The 24,066-nt window shown below is 40.6% G+C and overlaps 1 protein-coding gene across 2 annotated transcripts in view; it reads right to left on the bottom strand.

Moving 5' to 3' along the window:
- The window catches only part of FOCAD (focadhesin), a 150,801-nt gene extending 136,729 nt beyond the window's left edge, over positions 1-14,072 (bottom strand). For both annotated transcript variants that reach the window (XM_089487868.1, XM_089487874.1), the window contains exons 1-5: positions 13,994-14,072; positions 12,065-12,154; positions 9,330-9,404; positions 6,721-6,875; positions 2,960-3,064 (exon numbers count right to left, since the gene is read on the bottom strand). In XM_089487868.1, coding sequence (XP_089343994.1) covers positions 2,960-3,064; positions 6,721-6,875; positions 9,330-9,404; positions 12,065-12,121 — 392 coding nt within the window. In that variant the 5' untranslated portion in view covers positions 12,122-12,154; positions 13,994-14,072. The remainder of the gene's footprint in view (positions 1-2,959; positions 3,065-6,720; positions 6,876-9,329; positions 9,405-12,064; positions 12,155-13,993) is intronic.
- Between the last annotated feature and the right edge of the window lie 9,994 nt (positions 14,073-24,066).

Raw genomic sequence — 24,066 nt, 5'->3', positions numbered from 1 at the left:
ATATGGCAGGATATTAAGAATGTAAGGACGTGCAAACTCAAGAGAGATCTCAATTTCACCCTATTCCTATAGTCTGGTCAATCAATCATCTGTTCAGGAGTGACACTCAAGTGACAGGAGATTCCAACATGCTAAAATGACTGCCCAGCTGAGGACAGCCTGTGCACTTAGACATAATTCATCACACAGTCCATACTAAACAAAAGTTGTGCTTTACAGAAAAACAGACCAGGACCTAAATATTCAGACTATGAATTTTGTTTAGCCACAGAGAACATCTGCTGTGGGTGACTCCAAGTCCCCATGATCTCTAAGTGGCAAACTTCCCCACTACCATGTAACACACGACACAACATTAAAATCCAAGTTTAAATATTTGAAGAGATGTCATATTGAGGAGGGAACAAGCTTGTTTTCTGCTGCTCCGGAGACCAGGGCCCAGAACAATGGATGCAAGCTACAGGAAAAGAGACTCCACCTCAACATTAGGAGGAACTTCCTGACAGTAAGGGCTGTTCGACAGTGGAACAAACTCCCTTGGAGTGTAGTGGAGTCTCCCTCCTTAGAGGTCTTTAAGCAGAGGCTGGATGGCCATCTGTCAGGGATGCTGTGATTGAGAGTTCCTACATGGCAGGAGGTTGGACTGGATGGCCCTTGTGGTCTCTTCCAACTCTACGATTCTATGATTTTATGATTCCATGATTTTATGATAAGTAAACAATATCTTCCTGAACCTCCAGATTCAGCTCACATTTGGGTAGGCTTCCAGCATAATCTATACCATTATTATTATTATTATTATTAGGCTTTATTTATATTGTGCTGTAGATTTGCACAGTGCTGTACATACAAACAATAAAATTAGTCAGCTAAGAATGTCTTTTTTGCTCCTGAGATAGATAACAGGCACAATGACTGTGCTGTCAAAATGGTGCCTGGGGCCTTGTCTGCATGGGCCAAAAAGCCCGTTTCTCTCCGCCCCCCCCCCCCCCCCGGTTGGCATCATCCTGTTCAGATGGCACATGGCCCAAACCTGGTTTTGATGAGACCAGTCCAGACAACATCGGGCACATCCCACACCAGAAACAGAGTATAACATCTTTTAAAATGTCTAAAATAATTTGCCTGTTGCTCTGGATCTTCCTGGAAGATCCAGAGCCCTTCATTCCCAGACTGAGGAGGCTGTCTGCGCAAAGGATCCTGCCAAGCCATCCAATGAGCCCAGCACCACTGTGAATCACTCATTCTGAAGTCAGAATGACGTTAACAGCATATGACCATCACTGACAGCCTCGTTTTGACCTCAAAAGCTAGTGACCTCCAGCGGCAACAGACACCTGGGTGGATCGGGGGGCAAACTGGAGCAAGTATGGGACCAGGATACTCCAGGTTGCCCCCGGAGGATCCTGGCCAATGCAGACACCGACAAGAATTGTAGTGGAACTTAACAAAATAGGCCTCCCTCTGGTACAATGGATCCAAACCATTTTATGATTTTGGGCCAAAATTCTACTGAAGTCTTGTGCACATGTGGATTCTCCTACAGAAACAGGTGGACATTTTTGTGTGACACAGAACATCTACATTCAGTTCAAGTTGCAGAAGAGAAGGTGCGGACATGGTACATTATCCATGATGTGAGCACATGGATTCACATGCATATTTGTTTTTTCAGTAGACTGCACATTTGGATGTGTGTTTAGTTGTGTAATATTGTCACTGAAAACTAAGACTGCATTTCATAAAAACAGTGCACAACTCAGCATACAGAAACTGATGCTGACTCTAGAGACCAGGGTTTGATTCCTAGCTTGGCCATGAAATCCACTGGGTGACACTGGGCAAATCACACACTCTCAGCCTCAGAGGAAGGCAATGGGAAACTTCCTCTGAACAAATCTTGCCAAGAAACCCCCATGATAGGTTCGCCTTGGGGCTCTCCATAAGTCAGATATGACTTGAAAGAACACAACAACAACAACCCTGATATAAGTGGGTGAATCCCTGACTAGTTCATCCTCACATGCAAATATGAATAATTACAGTAGGTTTGCTCTCTGCTGTGGGAGAAAAAGAATATTCCTCTATGGTATTCTCCCTGTATTCAAGGGTTCCAAAGTACAGGTAACGCAGAGGAATTATTCTGCAGAGAAAATGCACCCTCAAAAAAAACCCTATTATCTGTGCAGGAAACACTGTTATTTTCGCAGGAATTACATTTTCTGCCCAGAAATCAGTTTTTTGTTTGAAAACCCCACATGTTATTATATACAAAATAATCCCTATGAAACACTTCAGGACATTTGAATACTGGGGAAATATTGCATTAAATTCTCACTTATCTATTGTTCTTCCCACAGGGTTTCCCACCTGTCTGAAAATCTATTTTTCAATTAGGGAATGAATAATGATTAATATTCTTTCCATTCCTACCCTAATTTAGGATTTCCACCTTTATTATATCACTGTTGTAATTTTAAGATATTTTTAAAAGGTGGTCTATATGTTAAACCACAGGTAGGGGACCTGTGGTCCTCCAAATGTTTTGGTATGATACCCACTCTTCACAGGCAGTAGTAAGGACTGTGAAAGTTGTAGTGCAAAATATGGAGAAAAGCAACATTTCCCCATCTCTACACTAAATCACTGTCACAGCAGCATGAGAGCTTAGTTTGTACAGGAATTCCCCTAAACTATCAAAGTAGCAACACAGAGAAAGCTTTCCTTTTCTCTTTCCTCCCACTGAAGTGATCAGATAGTTAAAACAGAGGTATAGCTCTTCTATTCCTCAGATTGAAAGATTACATTTGAAAGAATATATTTTTCTTAGCCAAAACACTTCAAGCCAATTTAACCAGCCATATCATTTAACAATTTCTTTCTTCAGCTTCCATAGCTACTTCATACACATCACTATCATCCAAAACAAGGCTCACAATCTGATGGATTTGAAGCACACCTGATTGCATAGAGCTCCAATAGTTGTTCATCTCCACTTTTTGTTTCCTTCAAGGCCTGCATCTGTAGTAGTTTTACAATGATTTTTATCAAACCATGGACATTCCTGTTAAAAACACAGTGAGAGCATGTTAACATCAACACAGTTCTGCAGGTAGTGGGGAAGGGGGAAGGAAAAGTGTATTTTTAGAATATCTACTACAAAGCTTTCTACTACGCAGCAAATAGTATGCATGCATCATTAATGCAACACTGACAGCCAATGGGATATGTTTTAAAAACAAAATACATTCTTACAATTGGCCCTTCATATCCACAGATTCTGCATCCACAGATTCCACCATCCATGGCTTGAAAATACTTAAAAACAAATTCCAAAAAGCAAACCTTGATTTTGTCATTTTATATAAGGGACACCATTTTACTGCCCCACTGTATATAATGGGACTTGAGTATCCATGGATTTTGATACCCACAAGGGGACCTGGAAACAAAGCCCAGCAGATTATGATACCAAGGGCCCACTGTATTTCAAAGCTCATTTACTGTCAGTTCTGACAAAAGTTTGACAAAGAAATAGAGTTGTACATCACACCCATTGCAAGTGGGTGGGTGGATTTCATTTCTGCAGCTCACAGACTGATAAAGAGGTCTAGAGATGTTGAAAGGTCACATTGATTTTTGTGCCCCTCTGGCTTCCCTAATTAAAGTGTTACATAGTGGGGGTTTTGTACTTTTTCTGATGGTCAAGATCTAGATCATTAACTTAGGACCTAATTACAAAATATCCAACATATGTTAGGTATCTGTGTAGCAAATAAAGGTCAAACTTTTTTTAAAAAATGGGCTGCACAACTCTACTCCGAACATGCTGGATTTCTTACACATTTGCTTGTTCAAATAAGGCAATAACATTTTAGGGTGCAGCAGACAGACACTCACAACAGATCAGGAAGGCTGACAAGAAACAACTTTTCTCACCACAGTAGCTATGATCCAAACTGTCTTTTACAAATGCAGAAAATGCCATTTAAAGCTATGTAAGCAATGTAAAATGTATCCTGTGTAAAGTTTAAGGGTGCAGCTTCAAAACGGAGTTGAAAACCATCCTGTTCAGAGAAGCCTTCCCAGGCATTGCATAATTGTCGCTTACTATTTGATGTTCTTTTGGTGCCTGTTTATCGAACCATTTCCTGTATTGCTATGTACTGTATATGTATTATCCTACTTGAGAGTATGTATTTTCCCTGGAAGAAGATTAACCATCCATTATGAAGCCAAGCCCTCCCTCCAGTCCATCTGCCTTGGTCCAGGCCTCGGAGGTAGAGAGGAACTGCTGGACCTCATCCCCTTTCCCTCCACCACTCCCTTCTCCTTTTGTGTCATGTCTTTTTAGATTGTAAGCCCAAGGGCAGGGAACCATCTAATTAAAAAGATTGTATGTACAGCGCTGTGTAAATTTACAGTGCTTCATAAATAAAGGTTAATAATAAATAATAATACATGGCAAAATTAATGTGGTAAGATGTTTAGCCTTCTCTGTCAGTGTGCTCTGGTGCAACAACAAACTGCAAATCTCAGGATTCCAAAGGATGGACCCATGGCAGTGAAAGCAGTGTCAAACTGCAGTAATGCTGCAGTGTAGATGCAGCCACAAAAGGCTAAATGGAGCCCATTCAACCTGAGGCTACTAAAAATTAATAGTGCTTTTTTAAAAAACCTAGTTTTTTGACTGACTGCCTACTTTACTGGTCTTTTCAATAAAGAACCCTATTTTACTAAGAATACAGTTTGAAACCTACTGATATGAATAAATTTGATTTGTGCCAACCAGTTTAACCACAACAAGCATGTATGTATCTCTCTGTACTAACCTCAACCACTCCAGTACACCTCCTGCTTTGTTTTTAAGTCTTAAACTTCGTATCTGCAAGCAGTGTGTGGTTAATGTTTTAAATATTTCAAGAATGAAATATTTCCTTCTAAAAAGATTTGTCTCAAAGTTATGTGAGTGTTTGTGAGGTGTGGTGGTGGTAGCGGTAGTGGTTTTTACAAAGTGAAGCTGGGCATGAGAAAATTCAGCTGAACATGTAATGTCGTGGAAACTAGAAGGGGTGAAAAATATGTTTTGAATGGTGCATGTCATGGAAACTCTGCCTCTCGGGTCAGCAGAGTGACCCCATAATATAGCACAGGTGGAAAACCAAATTGCTAGCCCTGAGCAAAAAAACAACCTTGTATTATCCATGCAAAAAGCAGGAAGCCTGCAATTGATGAAGTGCAGGCCTCACTGCAACCGTTTTCCCTTTTTATCCTTTACCTATTTACCTTCATCCGTCACTTCCAATAGCACATACCTTAGCCCAGTTTAAGAACACAGGAAGAGACACAAGATATAGATGAACACATTCATCTTTGGTTGGTCTCCATAAAAGTAGCTCATGAGTGGAGGTAGAGAGAGTAATATATTTTTCCTGTGTGCCTTAAAGCTCAAGCAGTAAAAGTTACAGAACTGCCTACACAGGCCAAACAAAATTCAGAATTTCTACACCTCTCTGGGTAAGCAAGATGTTCATCTACGATTCTAAACAGCTAAAGGGGTTTTCTGGGGATGAGTGTGTCTGATTTGCCCAAGGTCACTCAGTGGGTTTCCATGGCTGGGTGGGGAACTGAACACCAATCTCTAGGGTCTGTCCTACACTCAAAGCACTACCCCATGCTGGCTCTAGCAACACTAAGGCCCTGAATCATTCTGTTAATGCATGAGGCCCTCATTAGCATGTAGGGGGAATCCTGTGATGAAAATAAAACGGAGAAGCTGAATAAAGGGTTGTGCATGAATGCAGATGGTATGTACTCAGATCTCACTTCTAATATGCATTCTCATGGGTAGTTCAGGCATGTAAGGGGTTGGGGAAAGTCCAGAAGACAGGACTGGCTAAGCAGAAGCATTACTGAATGGCAGAATGGTATAGTGCTCTGAGTGTTGGACTAGGAGACCAGGGTTAACATCTCTGCTCAACCATGAAAACCCACTAGGTGACACAGCTTAAGATGAAGGCAATGGCGAACCATTGCCAAGAAAACCCTAGGGTCACCGTAAGTTGGGTGTCAACATAACAAAAACAACAGTAATCACAACACTATTGAAAATGTTTATTCATATTTCCTCAATGTAAATATTCCCACAGCAACTCCACAGCTAAGTGATCAAAATAGAGATAATGTCACTTGGAGGAGCAACTATGCTGAATAAATATGCCCTACTTGCTCAAGGCAACTAATTATATTTTCCACCTATCCTATTTTTTAAATATGTATGTATGTATGCTTACATGCATGCCTAAATGTATCTTCTGTTAGTATTCTGCCTGACAGTTAAAACAGATCTACAAGTCTCAAGGTTGTGAAGAAAATGTGCCTTTGAGGAGTCTCACAGTTCTATATACACATAAATATTTACATGTACTGTATATTTATTAGGTTTCATTTTTAGAGAGGGAGAGAGATTGCATAATATATAAATAGACAGGTATATACACATACATATACATCTATGTGTGTAGATGGATGTATATTTATTACGCTCTCACTCTTGCTCTCATTCTATACATATATCTATATGGATGGATGAATGGATGTGTGTTCAGACGTGTATTTATACATGTGTATTTATCATGCTGTGTTGCATGTATGTGTGTATACACAAATATATTTGAGTGGCCAAGGGACATGGCATGGGGCAGCGCAAGCTACCATTACCTGGCAGAGGGAATCAGGTTGAGAGCCCCATTAAGAACATAGCTAAACTCTGCATGATCCTGTGTAACCAATGTCACCAGAGCCTCACAGCATGCCGTCCAGACAACCACATTGTCACTGCAGCACTTTTCCCAGAGCAGGGTCAATGCAGAGCTCTAAAAACCAAGAGGAAAAACCAAATGCAGTCAGTTAGAATTATGGACAAGCCAACACAATAGAATCTTGTTTCTGTCACTCCTCTCGTAAATGTATGACTGAGCCAAAAAACCAAATCATGATGTGTTTAGTATTTTTTCACCTTTATGACGGAACAGAATTTAAATGAGTTCTTTTTTCTCTTACAGCACAACCACCACACTGGAGATTATCAGACAAGGGGTATCCTATTCTTGTCACATCATGTTCCTGTCCTTCCCACGCAATCGTGATGGGATTCACACTTATCCCGTCCAGGAAGCATGAATGACGCGATTGCACGAAAGACTTTCAGATGAAGTCGCGCAGATCCAGTCATTATCCTGTCATTAAAGCAACATTGGCTGGCATTTTGCATTAATGGAAGTTCACATTAACGCAATGACAGGTTAATGGAGGGATCGGCACTAAGATTTGAAAGCTTTTTGTGCCGTCGCAGTCACAGATGGGTTAAGGATGGGATAAGGGTTAAGAATGGGATAAAGGGGAGTAATCCCATCCCTATCCTGTCCCTGCGTGAAAATCTCCTCTAACTCCCTCCTTGAGTCTAGAAACTGGAAATGTTTGGACTGCAACCTTCTGAATCCCCAGCCATGCTAGCTAGGGAGATTTTAGGGGGTGCTGTATCTATTATTATTATTATTATTATTATTATTATTATTGGCTTTAGACTTAAATCTGAGTAGAGCTTAGCTACAAAATAAAGAAACTGCTGATGGAGAAAGAGTCCTGCAATTTGCAGCAAACATTTCTGCCTTTGACATAACTCTGTGCCATGGAGCTCCTGTAAACCTGTCTGCCTATGGAAATAATCTCTTCAAGAGTCCCACTTTGTCTTGCCAGCATGGGAAGTAAAACCATCTACAGAAGAAGCAGGGCTTTTTTCAGTAGAGGCCCCAAAGACAGGAAATGGACTCACATTTTAAAAAAAGATATTGTAGCTCTCTTGCAATTGTTAGAAGGCTATGTAAGGCTCTGGCACTACAAAAAAATCTGGCTTTTTAGAATTTGGCTCTGACAGGAGGAAGTAGTTTAGAATTGCTTTTACTGCTTTATCGGGATTTATAATTTGATTTAGCCATTCTTTTAGTGTGTCAGGGGTGTTTTGATTGAGAGTTCCTGCATGGCAGGGGGTTGGACTGGACAACCCTTGTGGTCTCTTCCAACTCCACAATTCTATGATTCTATGTAATTCTTTTTTAGAATAATTGAATAATAGTTGGAAGAGACCACAACAGCATTTAGTCCAACCCCCTTGCCATGCAGGAACTCACAATCAAATCACCCTTGACAGATGGCCATGCAGCCTCTGCTTAAAGATCTCCAAAGAAGCACTCTACCATTCATCAAGGGAGTGTATTCCACTGTGAAACAGCGCTTACTGTCAGAAAGTTCCTCTTAATGTTGAGGCATTAATTGATTACAGATTGAGAATCATTTATCTGGGGCCAGAAATGCTTTGGATTTGGACTTTTTTTTATTTCTATTTTTATTTTTATTGGATTTTGGAATATTTGCATATACATAAAGAGACATCTTGGGGAACGGACCCAAGGCTAAATATGAAATTTATTTATGTTTTGTATACACCTTACACACAAAGCCTGAAGATAATTTTATACATAATATTTTTAATAATTTTATTCATTAAACAAATCCTGTCTACAATGAAACATCAGAAAACAAAAGTGCCACTATCTCAGCTACCCATGTGGTATTTCAGTTTTGGAATGCCAGATAAGTGAGAATCAAGCTGTATAAGTTATCCATAAAATAGCAAAGGAATGTTTTAAACATATTATGATTGGCTAGATATTGGAAGACTCAGGGCCAGTATTCAGATTCCAGGTACCAACCAGCGTTGGAAAACAGCCTAGCTTTAAAAAAAAAAAAAAAAAAAAGCTCATTAATTATTTAAATTGTCCAATTGAGCTTTAATTTTTTATTATTAGCTTTTTAGCTTATCTTGTTTTAGCCTTTTGCGAGCCACCATCAGTCCCATGCTAATAGAAAGGTGGCATGTTAAATAAATAAATAAATAAATAAATAAATACTGTACCTTTTGAAATGCAAAATTACCACTAGAAATATAATTTGTGCCACGTATAGTGGAGCTTTGGGAGGGACCCAACACATCTGGATATCTGGACCCTGATTTTGCCATTTTTTAGTATGGGGCACCAATTTACTACCCCATTGTACGTAACAGGACCTGAACATCCACAGATTTTGGTATCCACAGGAGGGGGTGTGTGTCCTAGAACCAAATGCCAGAGAATACCAAGGACCCACTGTACTGCATTTTGGTTTTTTCCTCTTATGGAGCATTGCCCTTCAGCCAGAATTGCATTTTAATCATATCAGATTACACAAGGTGAGCCAGGAAAGAAAAGGTAAAGGGAAAACGAACAAACCTGGTTGGTGGTCTGGTTTATCTTGTCTGACAAAACATTTTCTTTTAGCACTGCAGCAACAAGATGGCCCACAGTCTGCAAAAGAAATCACAGATAGGTAACTTAGGGCCCATTCACATTCAGAAATAACTTGGTGTGGAAACCGGGTTATTTCCATGATTTGCCACAATTGAATTGCTCCATAGCATTGATTTGCCACAATCGAATCTCTCATTGGCATTTTATCCTGATTCCTGTTCACACTGGCAACGGGATGAAATGCTACAGAGAGATTCGACCCTGGCAGGAGGGGGGGAAAGGAAGACGAGAAAGAGGAAGAAGAGTGGAGGCGACAGGGGGAGAGGAAGGGGAGGAAGGGGAGGAAGGGCGGAGGCAGCAGGGGAGAGGAGGAAGAGGAGGAAGAGCGGAGACAGCGGGATGCTCTGAATGGGATCGACTTTTGAGTTCCCATTGGCAGCCTCCGCAAAAAAAACCCAGTTATTTTAAAAAGAACCACAGAAATTCCAATTTTTAAAAAAACTGCGTTAAGGGGGATTTGAACTGTGCCCCCCCCCCCCATCTAGGTCAGAAAACCCTGGTGCAAGTGCAAACATCCCTCTAATTTGGGTCAGAAAACCCCAGCGCAAGTGTGAACAACCTCAATTTAAACCAGTTTGAAGCCCAGTTTAAAATGTAGTGTGAACAGGGCCATATGGGTGAAACAGATAGATAGGCAAAATAAAGTGGCTTTGAAGGCAGGGTTTTTATATGACGCACGCCTCCAAAGTGGCTGGAAGCTAGAAAGCCACACTCCAGGGCTAAAAACGAAAGCAAAACAAAGCCGAAATACTCCAGCTTAGCCTGGAAAATGTGCATCTTTGCACCTACATATAAATTCCCTGACACAAGTTCAGGGCTGCGGCAAAGCAAAGAAATGAAAGAGCAACAATTATATCCAGTGGATATAATTACAACATACACAAACCAAACAGCCCAACAGAAAGGCACACGGAGGGGAAGGGGGCATGTAGCGGGGGCCACCATGACTGTGCTTTGCCAATGTATCACTCATACACTGAGGCACCGATGTCCTGTACTGGCAGAGCATCACACGTGCATCTGTGTGGCTGATCAAAGGGGCGGCCATTCAGCAGGATGACATCTGGGTGAATGTGGGAGGTACTTGGAGGTCGCAGGTGGTGGGTTTGTGCGATGATGCACATACATGGTAGGGAGACAAGAAAAAACATTTACCTAGTGGTGCAGCTTGACACTGCGCCAAGCGATCAACCCATGCATATTCGGCCCACCTTGAGAGTGTGCCATACAGACAGCCAGGTTTCGACCCGCTTTTGGAAAAAGCAGGATCAAGACGCTTTTTCCTGAGCATCTGCTCCTGCCCTGAGACTCTTTACTGTTGTCTGCAGAACAGCCCAAGACATTCTGCTGTTACCCAAAAGACTGATGCCTGAAAGCTCAAGGAGCCATAAACCAGGGTGGCAAACCTCAGTTCTCCCCTCCTTCCCCTCACAATATGTTTTGGATAATTATTCCCAGAATACCTTACCATTGGCCATACTGGCTGAGACGCCTTGTAGATAAAATCCAAAACAACTAGAGAGCCAAGATTCCTTAACCTTTCTTAAATGATGAACGCTGCATAGCCATACACAGTCCAAGCATCACACCCTAGGATCCTCTGTTTTATGGGGTGTGCCTCTCAAAACCACATGGATCTTCAAGGTGATCCTGAAGTTATGGCTGCTCCATATAACTGCCTGGATTGCTTGGATAACCCTCTTTGCCTGGTGCTGATTTATGAAAATCAAGGCTGTTAAAGGGAACACTGTTCAGTGGTTGGGCACATGATTAGTAGGCAGAAGCTTCCAGGTCCAAATTCTGGTACCTCTATCTAGAAAAGCCCCTGAAGGGCCACTGCTAGTTAGTGCAGACCAGGGCTGGGCAAACTGTCTCTCTCCAAATGTTACTGAACTGCAAGTCCCATTAGCCTTCACTAATAGTAATGCCTACCTCTGGCTGATGGAAGTGGCCTAGGTCAATATCACATTACACTGTTACAGTACCATTATTCCACCTTAACTGCTAAGGCTGCCTTCTGCAGAATTCTCAGGTGTGCAGTCTGGTGAGGCATAAGAGCTCCCTGGCTGAGATAATAAATCCACTCTCAAAATTGGAAATCCCAGAATTCCACAGGAGGCAGCTAAATTGAATAATAGCACTATAACAGTGCAGTGTGATGTTGTCATAAGTTCAGTTCAAGGGGCCACTCTATCAGGTAAGTAGGTACAGAACTGCAGCAAGTCACTCCTAATTTTATAGGCAGAAGAACATCAAGTGCTGTTTCTTGGGTTCTGCTGCCCAAGTATGCCATAAAACAATACAGGCAGCTTCTCAAACGGCAAGTCACACGTTTGCCAGGACTGGAGAAGTCTCAAAAACTGTGATGAAAATCCAAATTTCAAAGAGGTGGTATAGCTTCTGTCATGTCTTCTACCTTCTAGCTGAGGTGTGGGGAACTTGTGGCCCCTCAGATGTTACTGAACTGAAACTGCCACAATTCCTCACCACTGGCTATGTTGTCTAGGACTGATGGAAACTCAGTCCTACAATATGTGGTGAACGTCAGTTCATGTTTCAGAACTCTCCATATATGTACACAAAGGAAGCTTCTTGGGTGTTATTTAATACACATCTGAAAAATATTTATCAGACACGACAAGCATAAAGTTACTCACCTGTGACTGTATGAGGGCATTTGGAAAATCAAGTCTCTTCCTGATATCTTCCGACATGGCTCTTTCCTTCACTTACAAGCCATTCAGTTTCTGCAACAGAGATAATATGGCACACTGAGAAAACATAAAGTGCATTGTGAACATATCCATATATACGCCTGCATAGCTATTCCTTCTGGCCTGCTCTAATCCAGTGTCAAGTCAAGACTAAGGACTTTATCACATGGGGGGAAAGTGGGAGTTTAAACGGACGTTAGCCCATGAAAACTGAATGATTGTGATGAACAATAATCCAATCTGAGACCATTTTAATAGCCCTGGCTCAATTCTAGGAAATTTTGGGGACTGGTTTTCTGAGACATTTAGCCTTCTCTGTCAGAGAGCTCTGGGGCCACAGTGTGTTTTGGACCTGAAGCGTCTAAGTCCCACTCCAACACTCCCAACAACTACACAACCTAATGATCTAATCATCTTAAAGCTCCCCCCAAAACAGATCAATAGGAGAAGGGGACTAAGATGCCTTTAAAATCTTTCCTTTTAAAATCATATACAGATGGCCCTCCACATTTGCGGCTTTGACTTTTGAGGATTTGATTATTACTGTTTTGAATTATGTTCTCTCTAGGAACTTCTAGGTCCTCCAGCGCAACTCTGCCAAAAGTTGACCACAGTGTTGTGCTGGAGAACCTAGATGTTCCTAGAGAAAACACTTCTCTAGGCATTTGAAGGTCTTTCAGCATGATGCTATGGTCAACATCTGGCAGATGTTGACCACAGAGTTGCACTGGAGGACCTGGAAATTTCCAGAGAAGTGTTCTCTTAGCTAAAAGGAATAGTGGGTTTTTTATTTGCATTTCCCCACGTCCACGGGGTCCTTCACCCCTAACCCCAGTGAATGTGGAGGGACCACTGTAATTGCTTCCTCCACTGACTTCAAGTCAATGTATCACACAGTTTTGTTAGGACTGCACGACCAAGGAGTCTGGTGCATGCTCCATGGAGGATTTACACATACATCCAAAGAGGAAATTGAAATAGCTGAAGACTTCCCATATGTTGGATCAATCTCTGATCCGAATAGAGACTGCAGTCAAGAAATTAGAAGACAATGGTGCAGAACACACTGCAGAAATAATCCAGTCTGAGACCGCTTTAACTGCCCTGGTTCAGTTCTGGGAACTAGTTTTGTGAGACACTGAGCCTTCTCTGTCAGAGAGCTCTGGTGCCACAATAAATTACAGTTCCCAGGATTCCCTAGCACTGAGCCAGGGCTGTTAAAGCAGTCTCAAACTGGATTATTTCTGCAGTGTGTTTTGGACCTATGGCTACATACGCACTGTAGAAATAAACCAGTTTGACACCACTTTAACAGCCATGGCTCAATGTTAGGGAGTCCTGGGAATTGTAGTATGTTGTGGCAGCTGAGCTCTCTGACAGAGAAGGCTGAATCTCTCACAAAACTACACTTCCCAGAATTCCACAGCACTGAGGCTGAGAGAGCATGACTTGCCCAAGGTGACCCATTGGGTTTCTTATTAAGAGAGGAGCCTGTTTGCAAGCCTGTGCCTCTTTTACCAAATGGCCACCAGCTCAGTCCAGGACAGTAAGTACCAGCAAGCTCAGGAAAATACTATAACACCCATCATCCACCCACCAAACAGGTATCCCTTTATGGGGGGGGGGGGGGACCGAAATGCACAAATTCTATAGATGCATCATGTATTTTGTGCATTTTGGTGTCTGGATAAAGTGACCCCTGTTTGGTGGGTGGATGATGGGTATTGATGTACTTTCCCATATGGCCAGCAGCAGAGCCCAGGAAAGTTCCCTCTGCCTTGCCTGGAGGAGCCAGGATGCCCCCCCCCCCCTTCCATTTGGAACTTTGCGGCTGCCAACGTTCCAGCCCAGCCCGAAGCGGCTGCCACTCACCACTCCTCGGCTCGGGCTCCTGCTGTCAATGGCCCCAGGGCCACGTTTCCCCTCAGTCGCAGCACGCAGGGAGGGAGGGAGGGAGGGAGGGCGCGCGCTCTGTCCTGAGACTCAACTGCCGCCAGGCACGGGCTCGGCTTCGTCTTTGCTTCTGCGCATGCCCGGAATCTTAGAGGAGGCGCATGCGCACTCGCCGAGGAGACAGGGAGGGCTTTGCGGGCTGTCTCAGGTCGGGAGCGACATATCTCACGCTTCCCCTGGGTCCTAGAGAGACACCAATTACAGTTTTATATTATAATTAAACCTAACACGCACACACACACACACACACACACACATATATACAATGTACTTTATATATATACACACACATATATGCATATATAAAATATAAAAATGTGTGTATATATACAGTGTGTGTGTATATATATATATAATGTGCTTGTATATAATATATTATATGCATACATAAATATATAAAAATGTGTGTATATGTGTTATGCATCTATATATATATATATATGTTTGAAAGTATATGTGTATATATATGTGTGTGTATATATAATATATAATGTGTTTGTATATAATATGTAATATATGTCTACACATATATAATATAAAATGTGTGTGTGTATATATATATAATGTATATAATATGTTATATATGTATACATATATATATAATATAAAAATGTGTGTGTATATATATATATATATATGTTTGAAAGTATCTTATATTTATATATTTTACACACGCACACATATGAAATATATGTTATATAAAAATTCTCTGTGTGTGTGTGTGTATATACACACACATTCGTATATATATATATATATATATATACACACACACACAGAGAGAGAGAGAGAGAATTTTTATATAACATATATTTCATATGTGTGCATGTGTAAAGTATATAAATATAATACTCCCAATGAGTTTCATACATACTTTTCTCATTCTTTCATAGCTGCCCTTCCCATTCCTAATCTTCTTCTTATTTCTTGGCTGCAGTCTCCATTCAAATCAATGTTTGATGCACCCCTGCAAGCAGGCAAATCTGAGAGATCTTCGGTCTCCTTCACACACATTTTAATCCAGTTCTCCTTAACCCCTGTCTCTAGTTCTTTGCACTATTCTTATTAGGAAGAAAGCAGTGACTTACTTTCTTTCTTTCTTTCTTTCTTTCTTTCCTTCCTTTCTTCCTTCTTTCTTTGTTTCTCTTTCTTTCTTTCTTTCTTTCTTTTTATACACAAAAAAAACCTGGAAGGAACCATGTAATCCTCCTCCTCCTATTGAGACCTGTTGAAAACTGCTTACTCCTTACACCACAGGAATTGTAAATATTGATAGCTAAGTCTCTTTGGCAGAAACGGGAAAGAAATTAGCACATACGTCAATTTAACTTAGTTGTAACTAGGAATTTTAACTAGTTATTACCAGTGTTGAGTGTCATTAATCCGATTAATTTGTTTAGCCTTGGTGGGGTAAAAGATAACTAATTATCATATCACTAGTTACATTAAACTAGTTATTCCTAAACTCTGGCTATATAACAATACTCACCCAATACAATACATAACCTACAGTCACACACTGGACAACATCAATGTAACTTAATTGTTTTATTCAAAAATTACTAAATACTAATTCAGAGTTGCTATCCACAGCTTTAAATAAACCATAATCCTATACATGTCATTTAGAAGTGAGTGCCACACAGTGAAAGTGTACTTATATGCACATCTATCTATACAGCAGCCTTCTCCTGTCTGGTGTCCTCCAGTTCCCCTTAATCCACAGCCAGTGAACATACCACCACCAGTTTGACACCCAAAATTGTGGGGACGGGGGCAGTAATCTATTTGACAAGACTGTTTAAAGGGTCAAACAATCTGTCCAAAGTACTTTGGTTTCTTGAAATACAATATACAACATTGTATAAAACATTGCTAATAAGCAGCAGTAATATAATTCAGACAGAGTATGCATTGCAATGAGAGCCAGCGTGGCATAGTGGTTTAAGTGTCCGGCTGTGACTCTGGGTTTGAATCCCAGCTTGGCCATAAAACCCACTGGATGATCTTGAGCAAGTCATATTCTCTCAGTCTCAGGGGAAGGCAAGGTTTGTTTTAGGGTTGCCATAAATTGGAAATGACTTGAAGACACACAACAACAACAACAACAACGCATAACAATGTTATGTCTGCATAATGAAGTAAATCTATGGAAAGCCTATCAAAAGTAATTAGCATTTAAAACATACAAATGAAACAGTTATTTGTTTATTGTAATACATCATAACTTACAACAAAATACAAAACAGGCCAACTGGCTTCTTCATCAGATAGGGATGTTATAAATCATACAGGAGAAGAAAACAGACAGTGTTAGAGTCACAAAAAGCCTGAATCTTGTTTGAAAGCTTAAATTGATGTTTGTAGCAGCTTGTTACATTTCTGAAGCTTTTCCATCCCTTAAAAGAAATACACTGAAAACACTTCTAAAATGACATTTAACCTATCTTTTAAAGAAACTAAAACATTATTTCTTAAACCAGGAAAAAATGAATCAATCCCACTCATTGCTTTGCTTTTGAAAGATAAATCTGTTGTACTCTCATTCCCGAAAAACGTAACATTACAACTAACTACAGTTGTTCTTCCAGATCCATGGATTCTGCATCCACACTGATTCCACCATCCATGGCTTGAAAACAGTCTTCAGCTTCTCTAATACTAGTCAAGATGTTTGCCACGTTCTTGACTAGCTGGCCACTATGACATGAGACTCTGAAGAAGAGCCACTGCTAACCAGAAAAGACATTGCCAAGGAAGATGTAATCGCAAAGGTGAGAAACCTTTGAACCTCCAGATGTTTTTGAATAACAGTCCCCACCGTCCCTTACTGTCGGCCATAATGACTGGGGCTGCTTGAAGTTCAAAATGTCCGGACAGCTAATGATTCTCCATCCAGCCTTAATCCAAGCTTTGACTTCTTATGAGGCAGTTTTATACATTCATATTCCCCCGTATAGCACTCCCTATAAAAACTGTATTTAAAGCACAATTAAAGAGAACATGAAAACAAGTGACACTGTTAAGAATTTATTATAGGAATCAGTCAAAGTAAACCCTTCCACTTAAACAAATATTTAGTTTCAAGATCTTAATCCAGGTAGTAAATTATAACGTGACCAAAAAAGTTTTCTTTATTACTATTATTATAGGTAATTTAAAACACAGTTAACTTTAAGGCGCAGCCATTTTTAATCTAAGTGGTAGCTGGCTACATAAGGTTCAAATCCACATAAGTGTCGGCCTTCACTCAGACAGCTAACAAAATCTATTATATGCATTATATGCCATTAGGGGATCATTGCATGAGCCATAACTGAACAACCTCTCTCCAACATAGTATTTACAGTTGTGAAGATCAGTTTGTGCTTAAGTTGGTGTTAGCGTAGAATAGCTAGAAGGAAGTAGGGCCTATATTCTTCCTAGTCAGGGATCCCCAGAGGATTTTTTAGAGAAATGACTAGGTAGAAAAAATGAAATGCATAGATATAGGATGGGGGACACCTGGCTTAAGGAGACTACCTGTGAAAGAGATCTGGGAGTCCTAGTAGATCACAGGTTGAACATGAATCAACAGTGTGATACAGCAACTAAAAAAGCCAATGCTATTTTAGGCTACATCAATAGAAGTATAGTGTCTAGATCAAGGGAAGTAATACTGCCACTCTATTCTGCCTTGGTCAGGGCTCACCTGGAATACTGTGTCCAGTTCTGGGCACTACATGAGACAACAGTATTTGAAGGGGTGCCACATTGAGGATGGGGCAAGCTTGTTTTCTGCTGCTCCAGAGACTAAAACACGGAACAATGGATGCAAGCTCCAGGAAAAGAGATTCCACCTAAACATTAGGAGCAACATCCTGACAGTAAGGGCTGTTCAACAGTGGAACACACTCCCTCAGAGAGTGGTAGAGCCTCCTTCCTTAGAGGTCTTCAAACAGAGGCTGGATGGCCACCTGTCAATGGGATGCTTTGATGATAATTTCCTGCATGGCAGGGGGTTGGACTGGATGGCCCTTGCGGTCTCTTCCAATTCTATGAGTAGATTAATATCAGGGTCCTTATCACTGGTCCCTACAAGGACTATAATGTGCTCTCCTGAATTATAATACTTGAACTAGAGATCTAAATGCTACACAAAGTCCAAGGATCATTTCATACTACACAAATATAGTACTGTAATTCCACTTTGACTGCTATGGCTTCTTCATATGGATACCTAGGACTTGTAGTTTGGTGTGGTACTTGGACTTTCCACCCAGTACCACTGGGTGACCTGGGGCAAGTCACACTGTCTCAGTCTCAGAAGATGACAGTGGCAACTCCCCTTGAAGAAATTTGCCAAAAAGACCTACACACAATAGGTTTGCCTTAGGGTCACCATAAGCTGGAAATGACTTGAAGGCACACCACCACCCCAACAACTACTACTACTACATTAGACCTTTCTGGCAGATAATCTAAGTATATCACCAACCTACCCTAGAATTCCATGGAACAGAGGCATGACAATTAAAGTGGTATCAGACTACTAAGCTGTGTAGCACAGAAACACTCATGGCCTGATTGTTTGACCATGAATGAGAAAAAAAGACATTTGTCCCAACAATCTGTTGATCTGATGAATGTGCTACAATTTCACTGTCAAGAAGATTGTTCCATGTGTAACTGAGAATCACTGGCTGTAATTCATGTTCTGTATAGGTGAAATTCCTAAAGACGTGAGTGAAATAAGATTATGCCAGGTACACTATAGACAGTGGAACCATGCAGTCTATTACTTTCATAGCTGTGCAATCTTAAACAAGAAGTATCTGTTAGCTCATATGAAAGATCCTTTTGTGATGAACCCCAGTAATTGGATATAGGCCAAATCTCATCAAAGTTAATGAAAGGATTACATTACTTTCATAGGCTTTAAATTAGGTTATTGTTGCTGGGCTCCCTGGGTTGTTTTTGTAAAGGGTGCACACACATACACATGAATAGAAATGATTTTGTGTAAATGTGTTTGATTTTACTTGTTCCTGTTTCAACAGCTGGAAGTTATACTCTGATCAAAGAAAATTAAGTCAGAATCAAGTAGAGTTTTTATTTTTGAGGAGTGGGGAGCCAGTTGATAAATTGTGGAAATGCACAACCATATTTAAGCAAGAATGCCATCACTTTTCTGGCCAAGCTCCTGTGTCCTTACCAGGTTTGTTGTCGTTGTGTGCCTTCAAGTTATTTCTGACTTTTGGCAACACTAAGGCATGGGGTTTTCCTGACAAGATTTGTTCAGAGGAGGTTTGCCATTACCTTCCTCTGAGACTGAGAGCATGCAGCTTGTCCAAGGTCACCCAGTGGGTTTCATGGCCAAATGAGGAATCAAACCGTCACAGTATATAACAAATCAACAAGTGCATTGATTATATTGTGTGTATAATGCTTACTTAAAAACAAAGTAAAACTAGATGGTCACCAACTGGACTGACCAATTTCAAGAAATACTGTGATTCCTAGTATGAAGAGGTCAGTTGTTCTAGTTGCAATGCAGGTGTTCCCCTCTGATTTAGTTTAGATAATGAACCCTCCTACCCATAATCTGTTGTTTTTAACTATATGTACTCGCCCTGGGTTTTTATGTGATTTGTATGAAGTTGTGATTGTAATATTTTATTGTTCTGTACTGTGACATGTGTCACATAATTTGCTAAACTGTAAACCGCTTACAGTGGTAAGGAAAAGTGGTATATAAATAAAACTTTTATTTATTATTATTATTATTATTATTATTATTATTAAGATGAAGAGTCTTAAAAAAACAGGGGGGAAAGGATGCAACATGGTATGATATGTAGGGATTCAGACTCTTAAGAGTTATTTATCCAAAAGCCTGGGCCTGGCTGCAAGAATCTATTTGGTTCCATTTTACCCACATTTATTTTTCCATTTTTAATTCTCACATTTTTTGCACCCTGAATATGAAAAAAGTTTGCAAATCTTGGAACATTCTTTGTGTTTTCCCCAAAATATCTTCCTATGACTGCTTTTTAGAAAATAAATAAAAACATGAAGAGAATGCTCATGTGATATCTAGTTTTGATCTTCAGTTGGCAATGATTTCAGAGATCTTCGGAGCCAGTTATTTTCTGATTTGGCTGCCTGAGACTTTGTAACTCAGAAGTGGAAATTTGAGGACTCTAACAATAGCTAAATGATCTTGATATAATTTTACAAGGTCTTTAAACTTCTCAGCCAAACAGAGCTGGTGTCTCACAAAACTACAAATCCCAGAATTCCATATGACGGAGCCATGGCAGTTAAATTGGTGTCAATCTGCTTTAATTCTGCAGCATAATTCTTACATGCAGCCTAAATGAGGTCGTTAGAGGATACAGTTCTGAGGCTGCTCTTGGTAACTGCAAGCAAAGAGGCATGTTTTCTCTGTAACAGAAGCAACTCAAATCTCTCCTGTATTTATTGCACAAAACAGAACAACTTTAGATAATTGACATTTGCAGAGATCTACTAATTATGGATAATCTAGTCTAGTAAAAGTGTCTTCAGAATCCAGTCTGAAGGAATTCCTGTCAATCACATGTTTACTATGACTGAAGCAAATGAATTTGTTGAGCTGAGTTTCATGTTTGTTTTACCAGATTTTCTCCAGAGCATAGATGTTCTTGAGGCAATCAAAAGTCAAATACTTCCCTGTAGGTCTCTCAACCAGACTTTCCACTCTGAACAGCTTCCCTTATATGTCTCCAGAGGACTATAACATTTTTATTTACTTTAAAAAAAAGGGTTCCATAGCTAATGTCTTACGCAGCTAGAGCACACCACTACCTTTGCCTTTATTACTTGTCATCTGTCCCTTCTGCTGAGCTGCGATGCATGCTAGGCAGTTATAATAGCATGCTTTAGAAGACACTAGGGAAGATGGTTGCCATTGGCTACTGTTTCAAATAGTCCTCAATTCTCAAATCTCAGATCAAGCCTAATGGGATTGTCACTAGCAGAGATAAAATGGAAGCAATCTGTTTCAAAGCGCATGATGTGAAGACAGAAATCTAAAATGTACGTGTGCGCGCACACACACACACACACGCAAGTCCTACAAATACTTTTCATTGAACAAACTCAATCACACCTAATAGGTGGGATAGAACTGGTTTATGGTTGTGTAAATTTACAGCGCTTTATAAATAAAGGTTAATAATAATAATAGAACTTACTTAGGTGTAAATAATTTGTGGGACAAGTTGAAGGATGTTAATACATCATGGAACTATAGAAATGCATCTAGTATAAGTGGTTTACATTTCCTAAGAGATAAGATACAAGCTGCATTTAGAGCTGATAACTCCTCTAGTTATTCCAGTAGTGACCTAATTCCTGCTCCTTGGTAATGTCACTAGTCAGGATGGGTTTCACATTTGTTTTACCAGATTTTCTCCAGAACATAGATGATGACCAGTGATTCCAGGAATGAACTTTTTACTGCTCCCTGGTAAAGTCACTGGTGCACTAAGAAATTATACACACAATCCTGCCACGATATATGGACAGCAGGAAGCTTAGTGGGTTGTCTACACTGATGAAATTCAGCTTCACCACAGTGTCTCTTACTCAAAACAAACCACATTCCAGTTGTACTGACTGCCACACATTTCCCATGCCCAAATTCAAATTGGTTGGAAAAGGTTGCATTTTCTTTCTTCCCAGCATGTCAAAACCTATCAACCAATAGCCTTATTGTTAACTAGTCAATCTTGCAACTTGCACTCCTGGTTTCCTTTCCCTGTCCAATTGGTTCCCTGCCCCATCCAGTCTTCTTTCCCACTCTTCGTACCCCAGTGAGCAGTAATGAGCAAGAGTGGGAAGTCTAAATTCCTCCTTTTCCCCCTTGACTATCGGCTGATTTACTTTTTGAAAATGTGTTTGTTAATGTCTCCTGATGCACCCACCCATGCACACACAGAGGATGAAAGCTGCCCATCTCCTTTGCTGTGATTGCTGGCAAAGGAGTGCTTAACCCTGGTTGCTGCCACCCCCCTACCCAGCAGAGCCCCACTGGCAAAGTTGCTCTGAAGCCAAGCAATGGTGAGGGCTTAGGGCTGATCTACCCCTTCACTACTGATCTCATCGCTGGGAGTAATTTGAGAGGAGGCAGTAGAAACAAGGATGAAACACTTCATTGTAGGCAATCGCAAAAAAGGAAATGGACAGTTTTATTCCCCATGGTATATTATCGAAACTATTGGAGCTAATTGTAAATTGGCCTACCCTCTCCCTTCTTCTCCACCAGTCTGAGTAAGCAAATGAGCAATGTAGCGCACATGTGGCTAAGCACCCCAACCTCTGCAACTATGAAGAGATGACTGCATGTTTAAAATGTTTATAAAATGCTAAATACGCCTCCGTTTCAGAAGTCCTGCTTGCCTATGGTTACTATGCCCTGAATGTTAAAAAAGAAAGAAAAAAGGTGACACACACCAATTTTGCCAGACCAGTCCCACTCTCCAATTAGCCCTCCCATCCTGATTCCACCACAGTTCTGACATGGCATGATAAATCAGGATTTTCCTAAAACTGCCGAGTAAAAAGTGAGTTTTTAAAATTCATATTAATGCTTAAAAGAAGTAATGTCACTGTGAAACAGCACATTACATTGTGTGTTCCTAAAGAACTGGAAATGAAATATCAATTTTTTCACCAGTGTAGACAACCCCTTGGTGACCAATAGCAGTAGCAGTGTTTTATCACTTTGCATTGTTGCAAGCAGTTCCAAAGATTCATGGTATACATCTATAGGTAGGACTAAGACATGATGGCAGAGATTTAATCCACCATAGAATGATTGGCCTTCAAGTGTAGTTGTCACATCCCGAATAGAGCAAAGTTTCATTGCCTTAACCAGAGGTAGGCAACCTTTTTGAGCCGGGGGCTGGGTTGCTGTCCCTCAGACAACTGGGGGGCCAAAGCCAAAAAATAAATAATTAAATATTTTTTTTAAAAAAAAAATAATTAAATAAATAAGCCGGGACAAATGTAGGACAAAATTTTCAAATGGTGGACACTTTTTTTAAAAAAAGTGGAGGACACGTGAAAAAATTTGCTGATTTTTTTTAAAATGTTAATATAAATGCATGTTTCTGAGACTTCTATAGACAATTGCCCCTGCGCGCGAGAGGCCAAAGGCCCCGGCGGCAATCGGTGGCAGGACTGGGCTGGGGCTGGACCCAAGGTCTCGCCGGGCCGCACCCGGCCCATGGGCTGCAGGTTGCCTACCCCTGGCCTTAACAGTTGTCAGGAAGAGAAACACTTGGCAAAAGCATTTCCTTCCATAGCATTGTTATTATGGGCAGTAGTTCACCAGCCAAAAGGCTTCGTTTTCCAGCACTCTTAGAGACATAGAAACTTGGATACAGAGTGTCATATTTCCTGCCTTTAGGGCATTACTAGAAAATAAATGGTTTCTAGATTGCAGTTAAATCTCACTCTCCGAATGTTGTATCACTGGATGTCTCATTCATTTTGATAGGGCTTGCTTAACAATGGCATTTCAAGATTTCACTGCCTATTGTTTGTGTTAGTTTATTTAAGGCATAGGAAAGAAAAAGCTACCAACATTCTGAAATTCAGTGATTAACTTTAACTTAGTTCATGGTGCATTTACCCTAGTGATGAAGTAGACCAGACAGAGAGATATGTAAAATCCTGAGTCACCAATCATAACCTGATAAAGACAACGGCCTACATTCTATTGGAAGACTTGCAGTAGACCCATTGAATCCATTGCTGAATACAGTAGATCCATTGAATCCATTGCTGAATGAGGAACCAACACGTATGTAAATCCTATTATTGAACAGGTCTGCCCTTTGGTTGAAACTAGCAATAGAAGTCAAGTCATTGCCCATTGTTTTAATGCCTGAAGACACTGTGGCATTATGTGGTGGGAATACTGGCCTTTCCCACTGCATTATTTTACTGTCTGACTTTTTGCC

The sequence above is a fragment of the Sceloporus occidentalis genome, unplaced genomic scaffold, assembly GCF_023333645.1.
Source record: "Sceloporus occidentalis isolate IW3139 unplaced genomic scaffold, rSceOcc1.0.p SCAF_1, whole genome shotgun sequence".
Taxonomy (NCBI): Eukaryota; Metazoa; Chordata; class Lepidosauria; order Squamata; family Phrynosomatidae; genus Sceloporus; species Sceloporus occidentalis.
Note: the sequence above shows the minus strand (reverse complement) of the source record. Positions and strands in the feature narration are given on the sequence as shown.